Source organism: Scardinius erythrophthalmus (assembly GCF_964197995.2).
Source record: "Scardinius erythrophthalmus genome assembly, chromosome: 2".
In the NCBI taxonomy this organism is placed as follows: domain Eukaryota; kingdom Metazoa; phylum Chordata; class Actinopteri; order Cypriniformes; family Leuciscidae; genus Scardinius; species Scardinius erythrophthalmus.
Window position 1 is genome coordinate 38,258,703 of NC_138222.1, and position 17,218 is coordinate 38,275,920.

The following is a 17,218-nucleotide window of genomic DNA, read 5'->3' on the forward strand; positions in this document are numbered from 1 at the left end:
ATGCATGAACTAACTTTTCTGCATCAGAAACTGATAGCATATTACGTAACTTAGCAATGTTTCTAAGGTGGAAAAAGGCTGTTCTTGTAACATATGAAATATGATTTTCAAAAGACAAGTTACAATCTAATATAACACCCAGGTCTTTTACTGTAGAGGATGAAGTAACAGGACACCCTACGATGTTAAAGTTGTATTGTAAGAGGTTTTGTGGGCGGTTTTTTGAACCGATAAGTATTACCTCTGTCTTATCTGGATTTAATAAAAGAAAATTGCGCGTCATCCAATCTTTTTTATCTTTAACACACTCTGTCAATTTGGATAATTTAGCGTTTTCATCCGGCCGTGATGAAATATATAGTTGAGTGTCATCAGCATAACAATGGAAACTAATTCCATGTTTCCTTATAATATTTCCAAGTGGCAGCATATATATTGAGAATAATAGAGGGCCTAACACAGGGATGCTGCTAAACTGTCAATGAACGGAGGCAAGTCTGCTGTATAGATACACCTCTTAACTCGTTGATTAACAGAGTGTGCTCCACTCGTGTCTAATTAGGTTTGATTATCTGAATGTGCTCCACATGTTTAATTAGGTTTAATTATCTTAATGTGCTCCTCCCGAATTTTGTTAATAAAACATAATTTAATTAAAGTCTTTTGAAGAGACATTATCGCTTTATATTATGAATAGATTTAATAATTTAGCTTCAAGTATTAACAATGATCAACGCCCCTACAAAGAACACATCAAATATAGTAAACAGAAACTCAAATGTGTTTTCTTGAGGATTGTTCTCGTATCAGGCAAGCACATTTGAGCTTCCGTTTACCATATCTGATGTGCTCCATGTATGTGCATTGATCATCGTTAAAGGGATAATTCACCTAAAAATGAAAATTCTGTCATTTACTCACACTGTATGGAGTTTCTTTCTTCTGTTGAACACAAAAGAAGGTATTATGGGTAACCAAACAGTTGATGGAAGTCAATGGGGTCATAATACCTTTGACCATAATACCTTCTTTTGTGTTCAGCAGAAGAAAGAAACTCCATACAGGTTTGGACCGACATGACGTGAGGGTGAGTAAATGACAGAATTTTCATTTTTAGGTGAACTATCTCATTAATATGTGAATAAATTAAATCTGCTCTTCAGAAAATTTGGAGCACACAGCTCCATTCATTTTGATTACTTTCACAATATCTTTTTGATGCGCAGACTTTCAAACGGATGGCCAAAAATATCTTCATTTGTATTCTGAAGATGAACAAAGGTCTTAGTAAATGATGAACTAAAATGAGCAATTTATTTTAAGTCACTTGCTAATGTTCAATTTTTGCAACTTAAGAATGGAAATACACAAAATGCTTAAAAAAGGATTTTTATTTAATGAAACAAAAGTAAATCAGAAACAGCACCATTGCGGGATGATCTGGAATAAGCAGACTGATGGAGGATCTCAACACACTCCCTCCATGGGTTCAATTATATCTCCCACTGAAACACAGAAAACACATTTACCCCCGTTTTCCTGTTAATGTCAGTTTTTGAGTAGATAAAGCAAACAAGAGTCATTTCACAAACAAAATGCGTGAAAAAAACTTGCTGGATATTTCTCGTTTGTGCTGAGCGTTTACATTACCTGTGGTCAGGTGTGTGAACGTATCCTGCGCGTTATCATTGGGTAGCGAGACACCCATGGCCTTTCTGATACCATAAACACTGCACACGTCACCAGGGGTCACCTGACTGGTCAAATGGGCCAGGTTACCCGTAACCTTCTCCGCTGCAATGAGAATGGTGGGGGTTAGAAGTTATGTGCAAATCATATCTGCTTTTAAACAGCTGCTGAAACCCACAGGTCTGTTAATGTGCACTAAAACTCCTTGAGTAAGGAAAAACTAAAAACACATGAGACAGGAAAAATATTTGTCTAGTGTTATCTGATAGAGTGAGAGCAGTGAAGCGGTCATCATAGGTCATGTATTGTGTTTGTGCGTACCAAGCTGCAGCTCTTTAGCAGTAGGAACCAGTAGGCAGATGATGTTTGGCGGCTGTTTGGCACTCAGTCTCTCTTTCTGAACCTTCTGCAGCTCCCTCAGCAACACCGTCGTCTCATCCAGCTTCTGTTGGAAATGCTCTGCTTCTAAGGGAGGAAGAGATTTTTTACGGAGATAAATCCTTTTGCGGTTAACTAGATGGGAAATGAGCTCACGCGTGTTACTGATGCGCTGCGTTACATTCCACTGCTCAGGGAGGAGGATCATAATCGGTTCATCAAGCATAATAGACATGAAAGATGCATCTCAAGAGAAGAAAACGGTTCATTAATAAACTGGAAAAACATGGGGCCTGGATTTTCATAGGGTCTGATCACATCTAAAATGACTAAACAGGATATATCCATATTTCACACTACACTTTCAGAAACAGGAGATTCTCACCTTCTGTGTTGAAGCTCTCAGGAAGCAGGTCAGGATTCAAACCCACAGAACTGAGGGCCATCATACTATCAACACTGCTGGGATCTGACGCAACAACCTACAGAGACATGCGCGAAAAGACGTGAAAAGGGGGGGGGGCATGGACTGACACCAGGACAGAAATGTGCTCAAAATTTAGAGAAAAGTGCGAGCATCTCAAGTCAAATCATGTCACTTTTTTTATTGGACTATGCGTGCGTGTGTGTATTCACTACCACTCAAAGGTTTGGGGTCTTTACGATTTTTTCAAATGTTTTTGAAAGAAGTCTCTTATACACAGCAAGGCTGCATTTATTTGATTAAAAATTAAATAAAAAAAGTCAAATATTAAATAAAACTACACTATTTTTAATATACTTTAAAATGTCATTTATTTTCAGCATCATCACACAAACCTTCAGAAATAATTCAAAAACATTTCTTATTAAAATGGTTGATTTTGTAACATTATTTTACTGTCATTTCATTAAAATACAATAACATTCAACTTTTGAAAAAGTATGAAAAAAAATCGAATTATAGCATTATATACAATTTGTTATTTGAATGTACCGACAGCCATATCATTTGGCTGTTCATTTCTGATTTTGTATAATTTACAATCACAATCAAATTCCTTCCATGTACCCCATGGAACCGGCCTAGATATCCCGTTAGGAGTAAGTACACAGTGTTGGGAATCATTAGATAAAAAGCTTGTTGGGTCTTGGGATAAAACTATGAATTATCCACTGGCTATAATGTGTGATACTTAGACTGCTAAAACCAGTGTTGAACAGTAGCACCACCCTGCTAAGGTATGCTAGCTGGACCGCAGTCACACACAGATTAATGCTGCAGTATGTTCACAGACGACCCATGCTTACCTTTCCTTCTATGTCCACAGCACCCTCACACACATACATCAGTGTGAGTGAAGGAGGAAGTCAAAAAATGACAGGGGGAAGAGTGTGTTGGTGTGTGTCTGGGCAAATATTCTTTCCATTAGTGTGTGAAAGTTGGTTGGTGTTGTTGACACAGCTGCTGCAGAGCACAGAGTCTGCGGTCCTGACGCTGCCTTTGAATACCACGCTTGTGTTTTCACTTCAACTCAAGTGAGCTGTACTCTAGTATGCACTTGTAGACATTTTAATCTCATTCTGAGGATATGAGAGTGCTTTACCTCAGCATCATCTGTTGTGTCTACTTTCTCTGCAGGCTCTTCCATGGGCAGATTATCCTGAGGAAAACAAAAATCATCCTATCAAAACCAGAACAGATTTAAAGGAATAGTTCACTTTAAAATGAAAATCATATACTCACCCTCACGTTGTTTCAAACCTGTATGAATTTCTTTCTTCTGTTGAACAGAAAGGAAGATATTTAGAAGAATGTCAGTAACCAGACAGTTTCTGGGTCCCATTGACTTCCATAGTAGGAAAGAAATATACTATGGAAGTCAATGGGACCCAGAAACTGTCTGGTTACTGACATTCTTCTAAATATCTTCCTTTCTGTTCAGCAGAAGAAAGAAATTCATACAGGTTTGAAACAACATGAGGGTGAGTATATGATGACAGAATTTTCATTTTAAAGTGAACTATTCCTTTAAGTAACCTGCCCCACTGAAAAGAATTCAAATGGATATACCACAGTATTCATATATTATGGATTAAATGTGCTGGTAAATTTTGACCAAAGACTTGCAGTAATGAGTGTGTAGTGAGATTTCTTACAGTTGCGGTCTCTTTCAGTTGTTTCGAGTGCTCCCCACTGGTTAAAGCATCCAAGATATTATCTGCTAACCTGCTCATGTGCTCCTCGGATTTAGCAAGGAAATCTGCAACACTACACATACACACACACACATCCAAATTATAATTGTGGAATGGAAGGGGAGTGGTAGACGGGTGTGAATCAGGCCTTTTGTCCTGCAGAAGAGCAGCTTCACATAACACCACAAATGCATGTAGGTTCAAAACACAGTTTTAAAGAGTAGGTGGCTGCTTCTTAGTCATCTAAATTCATGGATATATTTCTTTACATGGCTGATTCCAAGCATACACACACACACCTTTCAGATTCTGGCTGACTGTTGTCCTCTCCATAGAAGGAGTAAATAAGATCGGAGTCCTCTTTGCTGATATTGGCAAAACTGGAGTCATATGTAGGAGCATATGAGCTGAATGGGCCATATAGGTAATTCATATAGGTAACTGCAAAAAAAGAGAGAGAGGCATGAAGGGACCTTACGCATAATTTATGGAACATAGACTGATTCCAATTATAGTAGGTATATTTTTTACAATGTTTCAATAAGTAACTGCCAGAGCCAGCGGTTAGACTGAGAGGAAGCACAGAACCTTTTAGACTCCATTGTAAGTTCCCCCTTCTCCTGAATTGGTTTCCTAAACTTATTTTAATATATTGGTACTCTAAATTCTGTAAATAAAAGTAACTAAAATAAGTACAATTAAAATATCTGACGTTTTAGTTGCTGAATGTTACTGGATATGGAATCTATTTTAGCATAACAAAATAGTGCATTTACAGAAAAAAAAAATTGGTCATGTTGTTTTAAGATTTTCTTAATTTACATGACTTTTCCTGGTCTAGAAATTTCCAGGTCTTTTAAAATTAGGCTACAACATATATCAAGGTTTTCCAAGAGTGTGAAAAGCCTGGTTCATTAAATGAAACAGTTGTTGAGGGGGGTGAAATAAAATAATAAACATCTTGATTTTTTTATCTTATTTTAAATAATTTTAGGTCACCTCACCCAAGGCCAAAATCTATAGAAGACAATGAGAGATTTATAAAAGACGGTCTAAACCTAATGCGCTGCTCACTCCAACACAGTCAGTTTGAAACAACATAGTACAAATCTTTAACTTGACTCTAAACCTTCAATTTTTTATCGAACAACTATAGCGTTTTACCTTTTCCCATGTCCCCAAGTAAAAAATGGCCATGAAAAATCTTACAAGGATGCTGCGAGTGGTTAACAGAGCAGTGCTGTGTGGCTGCTTACCAAATCCCTGGCTTCTTAAAATGGAAGACTAAGACATTTTTCTGCCTAACCCTCACAATTTGCAGAATCAATCACAGTGTGGGACAAAAAGTCTAAAAAAATTTTAATTTAGGGATTAAAATATTACTACACAATCGCGAAACTTTATATAGCAAGCACCACAGATAACTGACAGATAAAAAAAAAACAGGAGTAGAAACTACAGCCCACTGTTTTTTTCCTAATTGACAGCAGGAACAATTCGATTTTTCCGGCACATAATATTACATTCCTCTGGGAGTTGAACACTAGGTATTCAAACAGAGATTATAACACACCCTTCCCATGATCTTCTCCGCATGACTGAAGGTTAGGCCACAGACTGGAGCCCATTGCTAATTGAGACATTTTATTCATCAAGTCAATTTTCCAGGAAAATGAATAAGAGTAGTACTGGTTTTAACAGGGCGGTTGAGACTGATACAAAGTGAGATTCAAGTTAGTGACAGAGTGAAAAGTGAATGTATAATACCTGGGGTGATCATGTTTCTCTTGTCCTCTTTGAAACCCTGAAGGGTGTTTATTCCAGACTGCAATCTACCTCCCATCATTCCCAATTTGACTGGGCAGTATCCTGGATCTGGCATGGAAGCATAAGATACACGTTTTGTACACACGTCTAACATTTGCTTGTTTTCTTTAACACTCACAATCACAAACCTCCAGCGCTCAGGTCAGCGGGGTTCAGGATTCCCAGAGTGGTTGAGCCGTCGGACGTCCTTCTCTCAAACTCCAGCTGCTCGTAAGAAAAGCGACCGTTCATCAACTGTTATCTGACATGCTCAGTGAATGATCTGTACAGTAACACATGGTTCATGTTCTCCTACCTCACACTGCAGACGTCTGTTTGAGAGTTTCCCTCCAGACTCCTCAACGATCTTCTTGATCTCCTCCAGGTCTTTCTCTGCTTGGCTCTTCTGAGCGTCATCCTTACTGTCCCTGTTACACAAACATTGATGCAATTCTGAATGTATTTGTGTTATCAGTAATACTCCCGCTTTAGAGTAAATAAATTCCCACATGAGACATATCATTCCTGAAACTCCTAATGAACTCAGATGTCAGAGCAGTGATTGGATAAATTATGAATAATGTCGTAATAGATCAGTGTGTGGTCTTTGTGGGCCTGTTCTCAAGCCTCTACACTACCTGCGGAGTAGTGTGCAGGAAGATGATTCATCCTCCCTCAAAAGATACAAAGTGTGTGTCTGTGCGTATCTCGTTGGCTACAGATGGCCTACAAGTCACAACATGTTTAAGCATTCCAAGACTCCGGCCCACTGCAGCAGCCAAGCCGATTTACGTAGGCAAGCAACAAAAAGAGAGAGTAAATAGAGAAAGACAGTGAACACCCCGGCAACACCTTGGAATGTCTCACTGGCTTCAGTACAGCATCAGAAGCCTTGAATCCAGCTACAAAGCCAATGTGAATAGTTGCACAGTTAGGAAAACTGGAGAAAAGAAGCTTTTTTACTGACCACATCACCCATTTAAGTAAAGTCACGCTCTTTTTTTTCCCAGGCATACAATACATCTTATTTAGTTTAATGGCAGCCAATTCATCACCGTGATTATTAAGATCTGGTATTAACTTTCTGAATTGAAAACTATTTCCAGCCATAAATATTTTATGGATAAAGGTGTATTTTGCATAACTTTCTAAAATGTAATCTTTTAGATGTGCATCTCAATGTGGAGAAGAAGAAAATGTACCCTAAGAGGTTTATCTAGAACGCCTATTTCCACTGAGGTAAAGGCTGTCGTAAGATGCACAAGTTGAGACAGATTTTTTTACACGTTGTGTGCGTCTTTGACGTCACTTAGATCAGCAGCGGTCAGACATTCGGTTTTAAACCAAGCGTTATGTCGAAGTAACCTGCCAACTGGCGAGAAACCTGCAAGCATTTTCACTCACATTTGGCAGTGTTTCATATCCTGCCTGTGATTAATATGAAATATTATTTTAAGGATTATATAAAAAAAAAACCTTTCAAAGCAACATCAGGTTCAGACTAACTGAAAGGAAGTTGCACCCAACTCTCAACTGAACTGACCTTTGATGACTGGAAGATTAAGGCCTATTCACATTATGAACAATAGCTAAACCCATAAAGTTTAAAAAACTGTAATACTAATAAGAGTATAATGGAGTTCACACCACAACTACAACTATTACAATACAGAGGAACAACAGTTGTTGTTGTTGTTTTTGACAGGCAATTAAAATCCATTGACTTTAACATGACTGCAGTGTGCAATTACAACTGGTGCAGAGGCTAATATAGTTTAAGTTTTTGTTCTTGGTGTGAACCGGCCTTTAATCTAGACAAACTAGCAATAGATAAGAAGTTAAAAAAAACAGAAATATGTGATTCATACCTTGGAGTATCTTTATTGCCTACACGGGGTGATTGTGAGTTGTCACTTGTGTCCATGACCGACGAGTTCTCTTTGACAGGGTCAGACGTCCCACCATCCTCGTCTCCATCCTCTGCTGAACGACTGCTGGACGTCTGCAGACCAGCCATGAACTCTATGCTCTGCTTTAAACTGTCCAGTCTCTCCTAAAAGCACAAAAAAAGTTAATTTTCATGTTCAACTTTTCCAGTTTGATAGATTTGAATGGGTATAACTGAACAACATTCTACTACAATACTGGGATCAAATTGTGCATGGCACATCAGCGCCCTCTGGTGTGAAAACTGATTTTTAACAGAAAATTGTGAAAATGGCTCAATTTAGTTTCAACAACTATACCTCTAAAATGTAACTATCTAATACAAGTTCCAATACAATTTTCCAGTTTTTCTTCTACTCACTGTGCTCAGGATCTTCATGCCAGAGTGAAGGAGTTTCTTTGCTGCTTTGTAGTAAATCGTCTCTGGTTTGTTGTAGATCATAGCGTTCTCACACATCACTCTGAAATCCAGCTGTGGGGAGAACAGCACAGCATCACCTCATCAACTGTCCACGTCTAAATGACCATTATCAATATTCAATATATGACTGTGTAGATCATTGCTCGTCACTTGTCAAATAAAGGCAGCTGGAATAATAATTCATATATGACTACTTAAAGGTGCATATTTGAAATCAACCCAAATAAACACAGCCTTCCCTTCATTGCTCCGCCATGCTATGCAACCAGCAACAGTTTGCGAGAGTATAAATGAATCAGCTGTGATTCAACAACAACAGCAACATATCTTTGTTCTGTGAAACATGGCAAAACTAATGTTACTCAGCAGAAACAAAGCAACTTCGGCATCCATCTGAGGCCTTCCTGCTCTCTAACATCTAGAAAGCTTATCCAATAATAACACGGGTCTGAGCTCTTTCCTGATCGTAACCCTTCATTTTCCAAGTATATTTCTCTGACCTTTTCCTTTTTGGTAATATCTCAGCCATCTTTCTTTCTACAAATGTCCCACTTGTTCACTTTCTCTCCTCCCCCACCATGGCTACTAAAGTGCTTTGGTGCTCAGTTGATCGGTCTGATCCACTCTGTTTTTCTCCTATTCACACAGCCAGGACTATAGCCGCTTTTCTACCGTCAGGCCGAACGGTTCTCAATGCGTAACTGTTCCATTCCGTGCCGCTCCGGTACAGCTGGTACGGTTATGGTTTCATTTCCCACTGTGGGGCTGATAGCGGCCGCTCTTTGGAATGTAATACAAATGCGTCAGTCGTTGCCTTGGTAACACGATGGTTTACTGATGATATCAGATGTAAATAGTGGCCGCGTAATGGAGAATGGTAAGCTATTGCTTTTAATTTTATTATTGCTTTGTTTACTTCACTCAAATAGCGGGCTTAACCAGCTACAGAGAAACTGGTAGCCAGGCAACAGACAAGTGACCAATCCTGAGTGGCGACGTCATTTCACAGATTCAAGCAGCACGGTTCGGTGCGGGTAGCCATTCGCCGGCCCGAGAAGTGGAAACACAACTGGAACCATTCCTTACCATTCTAAGAACTGTTCGGACCGATGGTGGAAAAGCGGCTTATGTAAACCCATGTTTTGTTTTTTCAGGACTTTCAGGACTCAGAAAAGACATCTAGCAATTATTCACCAATTTGTTTGTTTGGGTGTTGATTACATTTTCAACAGCGTTTCTCCAAAATTACTTACTGCACCTAAAGGCTGATTTATACTTCTGCGTCGGACCTACGCCGTACACTCTACGCTGTAGGCTACGCGTCGGTTTTCATTTATACTTCTGCGCCGTTGTCCGCGTTGACGTGCTATTACACATGCAGAGGGAGCATGTGAAACCCAAGGGAGGGGTTCTAGCAGACCAATCACAGCGCTTGCGGTCCGCATAGAATTGACGCGTTGTTACATTTTTGGAGAGGTGCACGTCAGGGTACGCCATAGGCTACGTGTGCTACACACAAGCTACGACGTGAGTTCGACGCAGGAATATAAATTGGGCTTTAGTGCCAGTCTGTGTCCTAGTAATGGCTGTGATGATCACATTACCTTGAGCTCCTCAAGTGACTGGTATTGTTCCCTCTTCACTTTCTCCTTCATAGTGCTGAAGTCCATGGGTCTCTTTATAATGAGAGAGTATCCTGGGGCGATCAGGTCCGTCACAGGGAATGAGAAGAATGCACTAGGGTCTTTCCTGCAGTAAACAGCAGCGTTCAGCTCTCATTCAGTAATTACAGACAGGATTTTGACCATAAACAACAGGAAAATAAGACCCAAAACACATATCTAACAGGATACTCAGAATGAGAAGACTGATGCAGAATCAGAAGTCATTTGTGTAAGATTTTTTTTAAGATCAGCACTTTAGTTATATATTAAGTTATACACTACAGTTCAAAAGTTTGGAGTAGGTAAGTTTGAAGTTTTTCTTTTAAAGAAATTAATACATTTATTCACCAAGAACATATTAAACTAATCAAAAGTGACAGTAAAGAAATGTATGTTACAGAAGACTTCCATATCAAATAAATACTGTTGTTTTGAACTTTCTATTCATCAAAGAATCCTAACAAAACCTATCACGGATTCCACACACAAAAAAAGCAGAAGAGTTTTGAACATTGATAATAATAATTAATGTTTTTTAAGCAGCAAATTTGCATATTAGAAGGATTTCTTAAGGATCATGTGACACTGAAGACTGGAGTAATGATGCTGAAAATTCAGCTTTGCGGTCACAGGAAGAAGTATTTAAAAAAAGAAAAGAATTTTCATTTGTAAAATTATTTCACAATATTTCTGTCTTTACTGCATTTTTTGATAAAATAAATGCAGCCTTGGTGAGCATTTTAAAAACACAACCCCCAAATCTTTCAACAGTACTATGCATTAGTTATATATGAATCCACAACTTGTCCTCAAGTTAGCCATGTTTAGTCCTACCTCTGGAGTTGTCGGATGAGCTGACTCAGGGCCTCCTGTAGAGGCGTCTGCTCTTTTTCTGAGGAATTTCGAAATCCATAATCAACAGATAATCAAGCACAAGCACACAATCCTTCAAAACAAGATGAATCCTAAACCCTGAGAGGGTGCACTGCTTTACCATCCATTCTGGCAAGTGAGAGGGTGAGGGGCTTGTCCTGGGAAACATCAGAGCGAGCAGGAGTTCTGCTCTGTTCATCCCAGTCTGGATCCACAGAGTCTGGGACCTTCCTCTTTTTGGTCATCTATGAGACACATTCATTGCTTAGGACGTAATAAGCAGGTAAACAACACAAGAAAATCACAAGCCAAAAACAGTTTACATATCTCACCTTTTTCTTTTTGTCAGCCGGAGACACTGGAGGACTGGCTCTGTCCTTCTCGTCCTTCTTTTTCTTCTTCTTTTTCTTGCTGTGTTTGTCGTAATCTACCTGGTCGTCATAAACACTCTCAAGGCTAGGGCTGCCTGTGGTGACTTCATTCCCGGCCACTTTTAACACCAGCTTCAGAGGACGCTCGGTGAACTCTTCAATGCCAGAAACACAAACGACTTTGAACAACTGATTTATCCAATGTCTCTCTTTAGGTGCTATACTAATAACCTAACCTAATTAATACAGAAAACCTTAATATATTATTTAGTGTGTCATTGTTATCACTAATAAATAGCTGCCTCTTTTACATTTAATCAATTAGCAGACGCTTATATCCAAAGTGACTTACGAATGAGGAGAGCAATAGAAGCAATTAAAATAACAATAGGACAACCATATGCAAGTGCTGTGACTTTTGAGAGGAATTACACTTCTCATATACCAAACTATGTCTATGAGAAGTATAATTCTTCTCAGCTATTTATTAGTGATGACAACGACACAAAATAATACTTTTTTTGTGTGTGAAAAATCTCTTTTAAACCTAACTTACATACAGAATTTCAATTTCTGAAGCCCAATGCACTTTCATCTGGTTCTAGGAGAAATTGGCTTCAATACATTTATGGAGAAAATAACCTAATAAATAATAACCTAAATAATTGTTATTCTGATACTGCCTTGATTAATCTGATGTTTTGAGCAACAGTTGCTAGTTTTCCGGAGCAAACCAACCAAACAATCAGCTCGGTAGCCTTTGGATTAGCGTTAAGCTACTGAGAAAACACACATTACTCTATATTCGCTGTGGACATCAGATATCAGCCTGCTAACGTTACTCATCCACTGACAGATTCAAGAGTCTGAGTGCCGCTTCATAGTGCCTCTGCTGCTGTTAGTTTATAATGTTACTTAAAACAGGCTTTCAGCCTACAGAAGAAAAAACTATTATCCAGCCTGCTTAATGAATCGTGAGTGACCTACCGTCGTGTGTGTGCTTCTCTGATTTGTGTTTCTTATGCTTTTTGCCCATTATTTAAAGTAAAGCCGGTGATTCAGTCAGGTCAGTGCTTGACCAGTCTGCTCTTTGTTTTGTGTCGTTAACGTTACTCGGTAAAGACTTCAGAGCGCCTCTCACGGAGCTGCAGGATTCAAACAGCGGCGTCTAGTGTTCGGGGGTGTAACCAACACCTAAAACCACGAAATCCTGTTTACTTCCTAATTTTGACAAAACTGACTGCAGCTCCATACACAAGTAGTTACAAATAAAATAACAGAGTGAAATAGGTTCACATAAAAAAAAAAAAAAAAACGAGGAACACGAGGAAACAATCAGCCCGAGCAGAGCCCGTCTTCCTATTAGACATTCTCTGGCCCGAGGTAAAAATGCAACTGAATACAAATAGGCCTACCGCTAAGAGGCACCATTGTTAAACATTCAAAACAACAGCGTCCCCAATGCAAAACCCTAACAGGTAAGAGCTATGTATTGATGTTGTGTTTGACATCGAAAGAGCAAAAAAATAATAATAATAATAATTACTTCATAGTGTTGCTGTCATAGAGCATATTTGTTTGAGCTCATGTTTCATAGTTCATAGTTTCCATTTCCAAAGCCAGTAGGCTACGTGGTGTAGAAGTTTAAAATAAGTTTAGAAACATAAACACATTTTAAAATAAGTTTAGAAACAAACACATCCAGAACTTCGGGATTACAATAAAGTCATATGATTAAAAAAAAATAATGCTTTTTTGGTTTGTTGTTTGTTTACTTAATGAAGTAATTTCTTTTCACATTTAGCTGAAATATTTAAGCTCTAACTTCATTTAAATTAGCATTTTATGTATAGAATGACCCACATGACCCTCAATCTGTCCTTCTCTGGTATGGCTTAGGCTTTCCAAAAGCTGCCATTATATACACTGGAACTCCCTCAGGCTTTTCTCCAGGCAGTCTGTGAGTGTGATGTGATTTAACTCATCTCATACTGTAGCCATTGCTCTTATCTCTCATATAAAGCCACACACACACACACACACACACACACACACACAGATTTAATGGCTATATAAGCTATGCTGTATCTATTTGCAACGGATAGCTTCCCTTAAATCTGAGGGAAGCTATCCCTGTTTGAATAGACATGTTGGACTTAATCTTCTTTTCCATCACATAGGCCTAGGCTACCTTTTGTAATGCCATTTCACACATGGCTCTGGTTTGCTTTGAATCCCTTGAGTAATTATTAGTAATATTACAGCTATCACCATTAGAAATGAATCCCGTCATTGTATTAAATCTTATTTTAAAAATCATGGCATTGATGTTCCCTTTGCTCATCCTATAAAATGTGCATCGTGTAGCCTAACTTTGTGTAATACCAAAGGGCCAAGGCTGTTAAATATGTGTGTGAAGACCAGTGTTGTTATTGTAAACTAAAACTATTACTGTAAATAAAAATAAATAAATAAATTGCTAATTGAAATAAAGCCGGAATAAAATATAAATATTAGATGAAAAACTTAAACTTAAAATTTTTAGAAATGCTGCCTTGACAACTAACTGAAATACGTTAAAGTACTAGGCCTAAAATGTACTAAAAGTACTAAAATGTTAGTACAAAAACTGAATTAAAAATAAACAGAAATATATAGAAAGAAAAACTAAATTCAAATGAAAACTATATATATATATATGGTATATATAAATTATAATTAAAAAAAAAAGTTTTTTATCAAATTATATGGTTTGAATCATATTCCAGGTTTTAAAAATGTGCAGTAGGAACATGAGCCAAGGTATGCTGCTCTATTATGCTATATTTATGGAAAACTAATGGAATTTGATGACTATAACATCCAAACTTTAAAACCTTAAGAGATGGATCCAAAAGCACAAGAGCACAGTGAGGTGGGTCAGTTTCATTTTCTCCAAGTCAATGACTTTCAGTGTCTTTTGAAAACAGTGCATTGGATGGATTTCTCATCAAAGCAGCCACAAGCCCTTGGGGACAATCATCACATTTGTTCTGGTGATTCATTTTACCGTTAATATCTAACACAGGGCTGGACTTGTTTTTCCCTTAACTTTGAACATTAAAGGGACTCAAAAGGATGCCACAATTATGTATCAATTACACTGATGCACCAGAATATATGCAATCTCTCAAAACTCCCTAAACTGTGAAACCCATTTGCACTTTACTCAGCTGGTTTCTTAAGATCTGGTGCTGTGACTAATCTGACTTGCTTGAATGTATCTTTAGGCTATGTGTGGCATTTGCTTTCTATTTTCCACATATGTATGTAAACACGGCTGATAGCGTTTCTGTGATTTGGAATGGCACTAGCCCTAATTTTGTATGTTGGACATGTTCCATAAGTGAACAAAATAAAATCTGGATTTGCCTCAGATGGATTTCTAGGTTTCTTGGCCAGGTGTTCTTTGAAGTCTTGAAGTCCAGCCTGAGGTGACTGTGGGTCTGCTCAGCTTAGCTTAGCTTTAGATTTATAGCGATTTGTTTTAGCATGGCAGGTTAAAGCTATAGGGTCCTGGTTCTGCTTAGGACGGTAACTGTCTGTGTCTGGTATTCGTAAGCCTGCATAGAGACAGGCTCCTTCATCAGGTGCACACGAGGTGCATTATCTGTCTCTGCTGACATGAAATCTTAGAGCTCTGCAAAGTTTTAGTTTACCTTGGCTCCCAAACATGGAACTTCTGCTCCAGAAGAAGAAGCTATCTTAAACTCATTCCCAATCAAATAATAGTGGATTAAACTCTCAAAGTGATTCATTATAGCAAGACTACATTCCTTACCCAAGCTATGAACAAAATTAGCTTTCCTCCCTTACATCAGGCCATCATAGTGTCGAATGTTAATACAGTGATAACGAATTGTCATGGAGTGGCTATCTACCTATTTCCGCTAAAAGCTCAGTGTCAGCCAGGGTTATTATAGTTAAGTAAAAAAAAAAACAAAAAAAAAAAAAAACATTTTTGTTAAATAAACGTGAACTGAACTAAAATTATATAGACATTTAAAAAAACTAATAAAAATTAAAATACACTTAAACTAAAACTTTACCTAAAATTAAAATGAAAAAAATTAATAAAAATAAAATTTTCTCATTGCTAAAACACAATTCATGAAACAATTCACCATTTCTCACTACTATAAACACAATCTCAAAACTACCTTGAACAAACCTCAAAGTTCCACGTCAAATTCAAATATTTTAGTCAACAACATATTCTCTTTTGTCAAAATCAAACTTTGGCACACAAAACTCAACAAATCCAACGACTACTCCATTGCCTACTAGGGAACACTAGTGAGATCAATTCATAACGCTGTTACAAAAACCTCCTTTTAGCAATCACAAATCATTTTACAGCTTAATGTCTATTACAGACAACATAAATAGAGGGATGCAAGAGAGTAAAATTTAACAATAAGCTTTAAAGAGATCTTACAGTATGAAAAGCATTAGAAAAATAATTGAATATGAACTTGGTATGCAATACAATACAGTACTTGTCAATTACAGTTCAGTAAAAAAAAAAAAAAATTGCATTACAGTAGTAATGACATTTGGCATAATAGAGCAGTTTCTTAGTCTTCTGACAAAATAATTTCTCTCCCTCCATAGCAGTTGTCTCTCAGTTCTGCAAAAATACGAAATGTAAGAAGTACTTGGTCAGTTTGACAATTATGAGTTTGAGGATGTACAAATGTGCTACAGTATTAACTGTAATAGTGAAAGTTATCTCATCTAAAGTACTTCTACTGTGTACTATTATCATGTTTGTGTATAAAAACCTTATATAGATGACCCTGTGTAGATCAACTTCCCTCATGGTCATTCCATGCATAAGAACATGGTCAAATGTACTGCTTTGTATTTCACCCAGAACAAATGTCTTTTTACCCTGTCTCCTTCATTTTTCTTTACCTCTCCTCTTCCTCTTCCTCTTTCTCTTTGTCTCCTACCACTAGGATTCATCCCCTGTGGCCCTATTTATATTATCCTATAAGATTCTGATTGGTGTGTCATCAGTTTTGCAACTTGTTGTTTACACGTGGATAAATGTTCGCTATTGGAGTTCACAGTGTGACACTTGGGCCCTAATTATACTAATTATATTGGACCCTAACTTACACCCAGCGCAATGCAGCGCCAAGCGCGACGCAAGTGTTTTTTGCTAGTTTCAGTCCGAGTCGACGCAGTTATCATTTTCACGTCCTGTGCCACGTTGTTTAAATAGCAAATGCATTTGCGCCCATTCGTGCGCCCATGGGCGTGCTGGTCTGAAAACGAGGTGCTTATTAAACACACAGGGACGCACAGCAGCACATAAACATGCCAAATATTTAAAATAAAATAATTAAAATGTATAAGATTATTATTGTGTATATAAAGATATGGTGGAATCCGGCATGCCCCGTAGATGGTCTGCTTGCGCACTTTTACCTCGCGCACGAGCAGTTCCTTTGCGCTCTGGAGACGGCTTCCTCTTTCCTCTATCAAATTCCGTCATGTAGCGAATCTGGCATGGCGCGAGCGCAACTGGCATTTAAAAGGAATGGGAGATGAGACTCTGATTGGTTTAACGCACCTAAATCCCAAAACACACCCATTACTCATTAAGAGTATAGGGACAACCCTTTTAGACCATGCGCCTGGCGCGCCGACCATTTTTCCCATCGTTAAACTAGCAAAACTAGATTCGGATACGCCCTAGGTGAACATGGCCCGTGCGCTTTAGGCCATGCGCTAAGAGATCGTTAAAATCACATTATGTGTTTGTGTTTTCTTAATGAGAGCATGATTACCTGTGCTAAATTAGGACATTTTTGTGTAGAGTTTGGCAGAAAACACTGAGAAAA

The 17,218-nt window shown here is 38.1% G+C and overlaps 1 protein-coding gene across 1 annotated transcript; it reads right to left on the reverse strand.

Annotated features, from left to right (window-relative positions):
* Positions 1 to 1,372: 1,372 nt before the first annotated feature.
* brd7 (bromodomain containing 7) lies at positions 1,373 to 12,730 on the reverse strand. The gene is made up of 17 exons (XM_081394197.1): positions 12,315 to 12,730; positions 11,289 to 11,482; positions 11,078 to 11,201; positions 10,918 to 10,975; positions 10,024 to 10,168; positions 8,360 to 8,470; positions 7,920 to 8,104; positions 6,368 to 6,479; positions 6,201 to 6,276; positions 6,013 to 6,120; positions 4,545 to 4,686; positions 4,207 to 4,318; positions 3,654 to 3,710; positions 2,453 to 2,549; positions 2,011 to 2,154; positions 1,651 to 1,794; positions 1,373 to 1,505 (listed from the first exon to the last, which is right to left on the reverse strand). Exons 1-17 carry the CDS (start codon positions 12,361 to 12,363, stop codon positions 1,468 to 1,470), a joined length of 1,896 nt encoding a protein of 631 aa, XP_081250323.1. The 5' UTR covers positions 12,364 to 12,730; the 3' UTR covers positions 1,373 to 1,467.
* Between the last annotated feature and the right edge of the window lie 4,488 nt (positions 12,731 to 17,218).